This window comes from Euphorbia lathyris, chromosome 5 (assembly GCF_963576675.1).
Source record: "Euphorbia lathyris chromosome 5, ddEupLath1.1, whole genome shotgun sequence".
Lineage (NCBI taxonomy): Eukaryota > Viridiplantae > Streptophyta > Magnoliopsida > Malpighiales > Euphorbiaceae > Euphorbia > Euphorbia lathyris.
The window spans coordinates 59,839,940-59,852,380 of record NC_088914.1 but is presented as its reverse complement, the minus strand read 5'-3'; the positions used below and the strand labels follow the sequence as shown (position 1 = coordinate 59,852,380).

The window sequence follows — 12,441 nt, the reverse complement described above, 5'->3', positions numbered from 1 at the left end:
AACGGTGTTAGGTCATTTTCCGTCTTTCGGGTAACGGCGAAACCACGGACCTTTTTTTTTTTGTAAAAACAAACCACAGGGGTTTTTTTGGAACAACATCAAACCACAGGTTTTTTTTTAGAATTTACCCTTTTCTTTAAGGAAAATATCAGCTTATATTAACGGATACGATCAGAATCAATACAAAAAGAAGGAAAATCCGAAACTAATATTTGAGGTCCAGTTAAACTAGATCCTCATTTTGCAAGCTCATAAGTCGCGGCATTCCGCAAACGTCCCTCATAGATGAAGCACACGTCAACATAAGACCCAGCCACCTCACGAATTGATTTGATTATCACATCAACATAACTCAAATCCCTATCCACAAGAATTGCATGAACAGCAAATTTACAATCCAACAGCACCATCACTTTCTCCACACCATATTGTTTGGCAAAAATCAAACCATTCAAAATAGCCAACAACTCCGCATGAAGAACTGACCAACACCGACCCAAAGAGCACGCACCACTCATCACAACCTCACCATTTAAGTCACGAGCAATAAAACCCGTAGCACCAAATCTATTCGAAATCGCAAAAGCAGCATTGCAATTCAGCTTAACAAAACCAAAATCGGGCAGCACCATCTGCAATCTCCAGAACTAACAGCAGCAGAAACCGGATGGCAAGACGAAATATTGACAGCATTATAAACACCCACCATAAAAGTCCTATCATCAAGACTTAGCTCACCATGACTCACCCTATTATGATCAAACCACAACATCCATAAACACGAACAAAATACCAAGAATTCATCACTCGGTATACCAGACAAAATAGCAATTAACAGACAAATCATATACCTTCAGAGACAAACCAGCACATTTCCATCTCAACCTCGACCGGGCACAAAATTTCAGAAAATGAATGAGCGAGATCTTGTCACTTCCACATAATGGACACTGCAAAACAGCCGGTATATTCCTGCGAATTAAAATATCAGCACAAGGCAAATAGAATTTACAACAAGCCCATAAAAAATGCATCACTTTCAGGGTCAACCTAAGATTCCACAAATGCTTCTAAAGCCGTCTAGGACCAAACAAAGCCTCTGGAACATCATTAACCACAGCATTTCATTCAAGCGCAACAAGATAAACCGATTTAACTTCATACTAACCATCACGAGATAACGACCAAAAAATCTATCTGTCGCATTGGCTTTCAATGGAAGGTTCAGAATAGCCTCTGCATCCTCGTCAAAACAACATGCCTTAACCACAACCGAATTCCAAAGCCCTATATCAACAATGATCAAAGAGCTAACATAAGCAGTAGGAGGTTCACATTTGAGCACAAGAGGGCATCCACAGGGGAGAGAAAGAACCCATATATCCAATAGAATTTTAATATTAGAACCATCTCCCACCCTCCATAAGCTACCATGTAACAGAATCGACCGAACACTAATCAAACTCCTCCAAACAAAACTATCAGATGCTCTATCCATCACTTCCCACCAATTAAAACCCTTCAAATATTTACAAGACCTGAGGACAATGGTTGATCAATAATTCTCCACAGTTGCTTCACAATTAAAGCCTGATTCTGCTACTATTAACTAGCACCATTTCCCACCCATTTTATTATTTTTGTTATTTTCTTTACTTTTTTTCTCTTTTTTAAATGTTGCTATAATGTTTTACGATTTTCCTTTTTTTTTTCTTCCAAATAATAATATTTATATAACAAAATATATAATACTTATATTAAAACATAAAAGTAAAAAGATAATAATATAATATTATTTTATTATATCAAATTTTTAAGAAAAATCGTATTTATCAAAATGAGAATCTTTAAGAGAAATGAAGATAAAGATGAAGATGATTTAATACAATCTTTAAGAAAATGAAGTTACTTTAATTTCCTAAATGTAAATGTACACGTTGAAAATATTTGATATGGATCAAATATAATCCGCTCGTAGTGGGAATGAGCTGGATATAAATTGAACATATTACTAGGTTAAGATGTGGCTATAAATAGATAGACACACTCCATAATCTAATATGGAGAAACTCCAATCCATGAGAGAGAGAGAGACTCATCTTCCTCCTTCCCTCTAACGATGTCGCTTTTTTAGGTGCTGTTTGATAAAACTGAAAATCAAATGCTGAAAAATTAAGTACTGAATTTTAAGTGTTGAACATTATAAAAGCTGAAAATGTTAAACTGTCAAACTGTTTGGTTTATATTAAAAATTAAGTGCTAAATATTATCAATTTGTTTGATAACTCTAATACGGGAAAATATAAAAACACTAATTTGGACAACTTTATCCTTTTATATATAGAGTAAATAATTTATTGATCCTCTATTTTTTTTATCTAACACAATGTTTAGTCCTCCTATTTTGAAAAACACATTATAAAGTCTCTATCTTTTATTTGTCATTGTTAACCCTTTGGTTATTCTGTCTATTTTTAGACTTTTAACCATTATATTTGCCATAAATAAATAGCAAGAAAATATCAGATTAATATGGTCATTTTACTATGGTTGTCCTGAAAGTTAAGATATGTTCGGTTAAAAATCTAAAAGAAAACAGACAAAATGACCAAATGGTTAATATTGATAAAAAAATAATTGTGATTGCGCATGCTTCTAAGCGAAATTGGGTTTGGCTCGATTCTCGATTATATTGTGTGATAACTTAGGAGCCACATATCTAAATATCAACCCGATTTTTCATGATCGTTCAAAACATTTGGAAATTGATTTTCATTTTGGTACAGAGAAAGTTGTAAAGAAAGAATTGCAAGTTCAATACATTTCCTCAAATGATCAAACTGGGGATGTTCAGAGCAAACTACTGTCCAAAGCTCGATTTGTTACTCTTCGTGACAAGTTAAACGTTCAACCACTTTTAATTTGGGGAGACGTATTGCGGTTATTAGTCAAACAATGATTATTATTATTTATTATTAATATTATTCTTAGTCATATTTCCCTTATTAACCTTGTAAGTTATACTTTAAGGGAGTTTTATAATTCAAAATAGTTTGTGTTGTATCCTTATCATGGAAAGTCTATTTAAAAAGATTATTGAAATCAATATACAATTTATTGATCAAACTGTTTTACAAATAAGGTAAAATGCATCTGAATAGCTTTCAGTTTTGACTATTAAAATAAAAGAAATTAATCTCTATGAAATTGCAAGGAAAGAAGAGAAGAAAATGAAGGTATAAAATAAAAAGGATTCTTTCTTTTAGATACATGTCCAGGTTGTAGGACCGTCAAGAAACAATTGAAAATCATGAAATTGTTTGTAAAATAAGGGGTCATTTAACAAAAGCTGAATGATAGACACTAATTGCTAATAAAAAACAAAGCATGATTGATTATAAAAAAAGTGAAGAAGCCCATGCGTTGGTTGTTTTGAAATAGGGCTAAAAAGAAGAAGACAAAACTTAGTTTTGTTAAAATCCGTGAGAGGAGAGAAGAAAAACACAAGGAGATGAGCTCATTCAGTCTCTGTCAGGTCATGTCACGGACCTAACAACACAAGTATCAAACGCCCGTGACTTCTAACTTCATTCTTTGTTTTTTTCTTCCCCGGTTTTTTTAATACTGCGGCCATCTCAATACCTTCTATTTTACTTACCTTATTTTTATTTTTATTTTTCTTTATTTTATTTCTAACTTTTTTAACAATTTTTTCTATTTATATTATCAAAACTCGTCTTCCCTTTAACAAACAATATTTTATTATTATTATATTAACTTTTCACATAATAATATATTTTTTTACAACACATAATAATAACATAAATATCATTATAATTTTTAACAATAAATAAAAATACATATAAAATTTTAAATAACACTAAAATTAAACATATATATATTTTAAAAAAACCTAAACATTAAGTTAGAAAAAATAAATAATATAGTTTCAATCTTAAGTTTTTTATTTTAAAAAACAACTTCTTTTGCCTAGCGGCATCTTTGCCGGCACTCTAAATAGAGTGCCACACACCTTGCCGTAAAGATGCCGAAAGGTTTTCCATCTCTATTGGAATTGGAAAAACCAAGTGCACTTTAAATTTAGAGTGCCCTTGAAGATGATCTAAGGGGTGTTAATGATTTGAACCAAAACCGAGTCTAGCTCATCTCGAAAATGGGTGAAGTCGAGCTTAAAATTTAGATTTGGCTTGAACTCGATCAAAAGAACTAAACACATGCTCGACCTGAGATTGGCTCGTTTTGAAAACGATCTGCAAATTCTTGAGTTTAAATTTATATATAATGTACATGCTTTAACATTTTATTATCTTATTCCAACATTCTAACAGAGGAAATACCAACATGGATAAAGCGTAAAAAAGACTCTAACGTTTATAACCAGAAGCAATTTTACTCTTAACGTTTAAAATTATGCAATTTTAGTCCTAAAGTTGGCCATAAAGAGCAATTTTACCCTTAACATTGACAAGTTGGGTCAATTTCAGATATTATTATAAAACACAAATTTTTTTTCTTTTACACCAATTACATATCTGTTGGTTCTAAAAAATTCATATTTTTTATGATTTAATATTTATAAATTTGGTGAAATATATGATTTTTTTATCCAACTCATACAAAAGATAATATATTATTTATTAAATTTTTTTCACATCTAATCATATGCTTGTTATTTGTTACTAATGTGTGATAAAGTAATGCACATATGAATATAAATAACAAGATTCATACATTTTGATGAATTGTTTCTTAAATTGACCCAACTTGTCAAATGATAAAATTGCTCTTTGCTGCCAAAATTAGGGGTAAAATCGCACCATTTTAGACTTTAGAGGTAAAATTGCTCCTGACTGTAAACGTTAGAGTATTTTTGCACCTTATCTCTATCAACATTGGAGCGGAGTAATTAATCCCTCATTGACACTTATTTTTGTCTTATTTCAAACATTAAAGAGTCTCGTCAAACTCAGCTTGAAATATATAGCATCAAATTGGTCTAATGAACGTGGATCTAGAAGATTTATGTTATGACTCAATTCAACAACTTTGTACCATCCTCTCACATTTCTTCCACATTAGCTCAACCATTAAGGAACAGAGCCCTAGTGGATGCAAATTACAACCCGCTAGAGCCTATCAGATCACTCTGAAGTTTAACTAACAAATGAAAGCCTGTTAGGGCTCTGTAGATCTAGAACAATAGAAGTTCATGGTTGAAATAACCAATATCTCCTCTACAATATAGATTCGGTCCAAGAGTCGATGGACATCTTTAAAGTCGAGCATGCAACAGAAATGGTGGTTGTTAGAGCAGAGTTGGGGGAGGCAAGGGAAGCAAACAATCATCTTAATAGGCAGAATTTCATCATTTTTTCTATCGGACACCATATCGTTTGTACTTGCCCGCGAAAGAGGGATCTATCATGAGATTCTCACCAAAATGGAACTCAAGGTAGATCAATGGAATGAGAATCTATACATTGCCACCGGAGATGCCTTCATTCTAAAACACCACCTCAGAAGCATCATCACTAGTTATAATATCATCATAGTCTCCGACAAAGATTCTTCTTCTCTCATTATTAGGGTTCCTTACATGATTATGGTTCCTTCTAGGATTAGGATTCCTTCATTCATGAGTCGCAAATAAATCCTCCATCATTTGATCCATGATTGTGTCCATTCGTTGATATATCACTTGTTTAACCTTCTACTCGATGCTCTACAGATCCTCATGGCCATAAACATCATCTACACGTTTATCTCTTCGTGGTGGCGGCATGGTGAATATGTTGATTAGCCTCTGATACCAAACTGACGCATTAGAATAAAACAACTCGTTACTAATAATTGAATTATGCACGATTTCCTATCAACAATGGAAAATTGTTCTATTAATAATATCAAAAGTTTCTCCTTACAACAAAAACAAAGCCTTTAAATAGGCAAAACCCTAAAGCAGAATTTCAAATAGAAACTGAAAACCGAATCCTAAAATGAAAAAGAAAGAAAAAAAGGAAAGTACGAAAACTAACGCCAAAACAATAAATTGAGTTATTGAAGGCCTTAAAATTGTCAAATTTTACTAATTTGTCATTGCATCAATCTTTTTATAAACTTACAAGGTTGCTCTTCAACCGCATCACTTGCCCAATCTCTTATTAGAATCCATCAATATCTAGTCTAGACTATCCGATCCAGCCACATGCGTAAGCTCAACGAATAATATTTGCATGTTATCATGTATATTTTAATATAAAGAGGAAACAACTTAAAGGGCAACATAAAGGAAAATTTTAGAAAGGCCCCGAATCAAACCATTTCGGGACCGTTCAGATCATGCCACATTAGCATTATATCTCAAACCATCCAGATTTCATAATTAAATTTCAGCTTAAGTAAAGCGGATAATTTGTATTCCGAGCATTAAGAATTAGAATGACCCCTAAAATTGGTAGGCATACTCACTTTACCCAAAATCAAAGTATATGTATTAACAAAAAGCAGAAACAAACAGTGAGTTGATAATATTTTACAAATTAGCCTAAATACTATCAATTTTCAATATCTAAAAAAATTTCAAATTTGAACTTTTTTTTTTGTTACAATGGATGAGCTGACCTAGAAAAAACACCAAAAAAAACAAAACCAACTCTTAAAGATGAGTCATTTCAGGAAGCCCAAATCCACAAAAATCAGAAAAAGAATGTTCTAGATGCCTGCAGGATGCGCATCACACTCGTGAAGACCTAATTTATTAAATATACAAATTTTAAAAGTGAATTGATATTTCAATTTATGTTAAACTCGTAGTATCTGCCAATTTCAATTTCAAGAACCATTTTCTTGTATTTCGATGGTATCCAATTTTCTCTTTAATACATTATTATATAGCATAACATTTGTATTATGAGGCGGATGGGTGTTGTTAAATCCAGCCCCAATTTCCCACCCCTAGCCCCGTGGAAGGACGAAATTACCCTTTCATAGGTTTTGGGGTGGAAAAAGCTATTTTTTTCTCTCTCGATGCACGGGCGTATGGACATCACGCCTCACCTCATGGTGGGGCGTATAAAGATCACGCCTTCCCGTGTGGTCGGGCGTGATAGCCCTACGCCTCACCGTGTGGTCGGACGTGGAACTATCACGTCCGACCACACGGTGAGGCGTATGGCTATCACGCCCGACCACACGGGAAGGCGTGATCTTCACACGCCCGTGTATCGAGAGAGCAAAAATAATAGCTTATGTATCCCGTAAATAGGCCGTTAAACCCGTAAATAGTCCGTTAAGCCCGTAACTACATAAATGTACTTAACAAAAAAAATTTAAAAACATAAAAATTAAAATAAACATTAATAAACATAAACATTTATAAACGTAATAGAGTAAATTTAATATCTACAACAAAAAGTGTTTAAATGTATGAATGTGTACAACAAAAAATCAGCTCGCCCGACGCCACGCATCCATAAACTCATCCATCTCCCTCTTAATGCGTGGAACATCCTCGTCAGATCGGTGGGTAGCCGATAGTAAATTATACTAAATTTATAAAATTATGCTAAAATACTACTAAACTAATAAAATTATAATATAGTTATTCTCAATTTATACTAAATTATACTAAAATTACACTAAATTACTAAAATGTTTACTATAATTAAACTAAAATTACACTAAATTTACTAAAATTTTAAAAAATATTAATTTTTATTAAAAAAGGGGCGTATGAGTATCACGCCCGAACCATTGGTCGGGCGTATGCACATCACGCCCTATCAGTGGTTAGGGCGTATGAGCATCACGCCCTACCATTAGTTCGGGCATGTGGCTATCACGCCCGAACCACTGGTCGGGTGTGATACTCATACGCCCGAACCGCAGATCGGGCGTGATGTTCATACGCCCGACTGCGATTCCGGCCGAAATTTTTAAACATCACAACAGATCCAAAACGATCCATAAATCAATGAAATAAAGCGGTAAATCGTACCATTTTAGAGTTTCCTTTACGGTTTCTATCACCATCCATGATTCGGCTCACTAATTTGTCCGGATTTGAGCAAAAATCGTTTCGGCTTTTTGAGAGGTTTTGAGTTTTTTGAAATTTAGTGCAAAAGGTATTTCGGTCTATTCACGGGGCTAGAAGTGTAAAATTAGGGCTGGGTTTAGTAAATCACTTGATTTATGATCTCACTCTCATATTTCTTTAAGTGAAGACTTCCCAATAGAGTTGATCTGATTAATTATTGAAGGAACAATAGTAATTTTTGGGAAAGTAATTATAGAAGATGGTGACCACCACACTATTATATAGAGTTGCTTCATTACATTGCAACTGTACATATTCATATTTGGTAATATATATAACTACTAGCTGCCCACATCACAATGCAATATTAATATCTTTGTCCCTTTAACCCATTACTTGCAGTTGTCAGAATCTCTATGGGGGAACCCAAATCTTTTAGACATTATACTCCAATTTTTTTTTTTAAATTATGTCTAGGCTTGCATTTTGTTAATTATTTTATTCTCCTTTACTAGGTCTAATTTTCATATTATATCAACCTCAGCTTAGCTAGCTATTGATTTTCCATAAATAATAATAAACAAAGCTTAGCTATATATATATATATATATATATATATATACACTAAGCTAGCTATTGATTTTCCATAAATAATAATAAAAAAGCTTAGCTATATATATATATATATATATATATATATAATTGAGTAGAGTACACCAAATATTAGTAAACTTTACCTCAATTAATATTATAGTCACTAAATTTCAAACGTAACATAAAGTCATTCTACTTTAGAGATGCAAACGGAGCGGAACAGGACGGGAAATGCATTTCCCATCCCCGTTCCCGACTAGTCGGGGAATTCCTCATCCGCATCCCCGCGAGAAACGGGAGCAGATTTTTCCCTCATCCCCGTCCCCGCAGGGATCCCCATCCCCGCTTAAAAATACTTTTTCTCTATTCCATATCCCCATCCCTACGGGGAATCACTATTTATATTTAAAAAAAATCAATATATACTAAAACTAAAAGAATGGAAGAGATACGGGAGCCTTACATTTAGTTTAAGGAAGAAAAAATATCCATTTAATCCTTGATTAATATTTTATTTGAAAATAAGTCTATTTAATTTAAGTTTAATGTTATAAATTATAATATTTAAAATACAATTTTAATTATAATGGGGAATAATTGGGGATCCATCGGGGATTCCCCATCGGGGGTTAACGGGGTGGGGTCGGGGATCCCCACGGGGCGCGGATACCATTCCCCATCCCCGCCCCATCCCTGTATGGGGGATAAAATTATCCGCATCCCCGTCCCATGAGATTCTTATCGGTGATTCCCCGTCCCCATCGAGGGCGGGTCACCGACCGGGATGAGAAATCCCCGCCCCACTTGCATCCCTACTCTACTTTATGGCCACTAAATTTCAATTAACACGTTAAAATGATCATTGAGAACCTCAAAAAAAAATCTTAGAATTATTAATATTCTAATCAACTTAGTTCTTCAGCCTTTTCTTTTTAAGACCATTTAGATGTTGTGAGAGAGAAGGTGAATGTTTAGAAAGAGAAAGCTCTGGAAATTGTGATTTTGGAAAAGAAAAAACATGGTTCCATGGTAAATATGGTTCCAAACAACTTTATTTGTCAGACGTTTCCATTTTGCGGTCGTCAACGGTAATTTTGAAGCGTTAATTGAAGTTTAATAGTCATAATATTAGAAAATGTAAAGTTTGGTGAATTTTATATTATGTTTTGATCACTAACCATAATGTGAAAATGGGTAAAATCCAGTGGTCATGCATGTAATTTATCCAATATTAATTTATTTTGAATTTTTTTAATAATATCATTTTCTCGATCCTTTATAAACATTTTGTAGTTGTCGTGGGCCAAATAGTCCGCCCATAATGGAGATGGAGCGCATTAGGATAAATGGGCTAGGTTAACCGATGTGCTTAAGTGTACAAGTATACTTAAGAAACTCTAACCCTTAATCTAACGTAACATAATAAAATAAACCTAATTATTGTGAATTGGAAAGCTCTCTCCCTCTCATCCTCTTGTTCCACCGTCATCGTCACCGCCCCTCTCATTCTCTGGCCTATCCACTCGTTCTTAGTTCATGAATCATTGTATCTCCTATAAGATTATCTTAGTGTAATTGATGATATGTAATCAAGGTTCATTCTTCCGTTGCAACCAACATCAATGGATTCTGTGTTGCAAGAGGCAGCCTGTGAACTCGTTTACATATTCAAATTATGTACTTGATAATCCTCATGTTGGTATTAGAGCCTTAAGTTGTGTGTTTTGTCCCTTTTTATATGTTTTGAATGAGAACATCAATTTTTTATGCATGTTAGTGATTAGAAAATTATTTTTGATTTTTCTGTGCATCAAAATTATTTTCAGGACTCGTCTCATTTCAATGTAAATGATACTAGAATTGTGATTCGAGACTGTTTTTCGAATTACCCATTTTGGTACTGTTTTTTAATATGTACCACTGTCACTAGAAGGGTTGTGATGTGTAAACTCTTATCTTTATTCGTCGTATGGGCAAACCAACCACACCAACGTGATCAGAGACCCTAAAAATCCTAAGTCAGACCAAATTTCAAGACGTCTCGTATACCGGAACGTATGGTGTGGACCCTACATAATCATTATCACATCTGGTGTAACCATTATCATCTTAACAGTTTATCTATTTTCACAAGCTTGGCAATCCTCTCTAACCTAAACAACCTTTCACTCCACACCCAACCACCCTAACCCCGTTACAACCTGATCAATGTCCCAATGATGACCTTAATTTTTATCTGAATAACGGTCAACGAACAGACCAATTTGCAAGTCCAGTGTCCATATATGTTCTTGAATTGGTTGCATGAGTGACAACAACAAAAGAACCTCAAAACACTTTAAACACTCCCTCACATTGAACTCTATGATTGAGGCTATGAAACTTAAACATGGCCGAAATTCAGGATCAATGAAAAAGAAGGAAAAAGAAGTAAGGGTGTGACATCGATAGTTGGAAATAAACAACCCCTTTGATTAAATGTTTTCTCCCGCTCTTGCAAGTATCTTTAAGTTGGTATAACCTGCATGCAAGTCTGTGATAAATGTTAGCAACTGGCATCTCTAAAGAAACTACGATTAAGGACAAGCAACACATTGTTTTGGGGATATTTTGATAAGTACAAAATGTGTATATTATTTTCAGCAATTTTGATCATAAAGAAAACAATAATACAACATATCGTTCTAATAATATGCACTTTTTGTATAGACTGCTCATAAGACAGTCACTACCTGTTCGGCAGTAGAATCCACATGGTGAGCAAGTAGGAAAGGTGTCACGTCCGTGTCTAAAATTTTATTTTTTGAAATAGATAGTGTCAATTATTTATGAATTTAAATATATTATAGGGTTCAATTTAATGTCTTTAGGTGTAAATTAAAAGTTTGGGTTAAGTCTTATAAAAAAATATATATTAAATAAATAATAAATAAATTTACGATGGTTTGAATAAGTGTTTTTGATCTATTTTGAAATTAAGTTAAGTTATTAGGAAATTAAATTAAGTTTTTAACAGGTTAAAAATGACGAGTCGAAATCGTAGATCGGGATACTAAATATATTGTGAATAGTAGTAGCGATAAAACGAAACTGTATAGCAATAAAGTGAAGTCTATTAATTGCATTAACGTATCAATAAATTGAGAGAACTACCTAAAATGGGTAGAACTACGTGACTTTGATTCCCGATTTAAAGATTAAAAGATATTCGGGATATATAGGAAACTTGATAGAATTATCAAGTCCAAGACAAATAATTAATAAAACTTAGGTAGTCTAAATAAATTTTTATCTATTAGAAAATAAGTTTGGCTTTTAGACTCTTAGAAGATCGTTGTCCTATTTTTCGTTCATACCCGATGTCGTTTAGGGTCGGGTGTGACAAAAGGATAGTTGAAAAAGAAGAACAATGGCGAGAATGAGAAACTCTAGCTGGGTGCAACATGTACCCAAAATTTTGTAATCACTCATAACCAAGAATATTGAAGACCTTTCTTGAAGAAATTAAATGTTGAGATAGAACAACCACTCCTCCCTAAAGAGATGATGTCGTATGGGCTGTCTACTGTGTGGCAGACTGTTCCTAATTGTCAGAACAATCTGCCATACCATATCTTTCATATTTATTTTATCTTGAACAATGATTTGCAGTATATTTTCGGGCTATTTAAGGAGCCCTCAATTTTGTTGAAACACAATTTCCATATAGATTTTGATTATGACAAAAATGTTATATCTCCATAATTAATAACATATAAAAAGATAAAAATGATTTATTTATACTAATGTAT

At 33.4% G+C, this 12,441-nt stretch overlaps 1 protein-coding gene across 3 annotated transcripts; it reads right to left on the bottom strand.

The window, feature by feature from the left end:
• Positions 1-264: 264 nt before the first annotated feature.
• On the bottom strand, positions 265-1,583 carry LOC136231027 (uncharacterized). Of its 3 annotated transcripts, XM_066020255.1 has the most exons (3): positions 1,169-1,583; positions 852-950; positions 265-749 (listed from the first exon to the last, which is right to left on the bottom strand). In XM_066020255.1, the coding sequence occupies exons 1-3, from the start codon at positions 1,496-1,498 to the stop codon at positions 735-737; spliced, it is 444 nt and encodes a 147-aa protein (XP_065876327.1). In that variant the 5' UTR covers positions 1,499-1,583; the 3' UTR covers positions 265-734. The 3 variants fall into 3 exon arrangements, 1 of the variants encoding a protein (XP_065876327.1); XR_010689640.1 differs by having other exon boundaries at positions 265-716; positions 852-1,583; XR_010689639.1 differs by having other exon boundaries at positions 265-972.
• Between the last annotated feature and the right edge of the window lie 10,858 nt (positions 1,584-12,441).

Coding starts and splice junctions, on each gene's coding strand:
- LOC136231027 (XM_066020255.1), bottom strand. CDS start 1,498: ATGGATAGAGCATCTGATAGTTTTGTTTGGAGGAGTTTGATTAGTGTT. Junction 951..1,168: donor TTGGTCGTTATCTCGTGATG/GTTAGTATGAAG, acceptor GCTGTTTTGCAG/TGTCCATTATGTGGAAGTGA.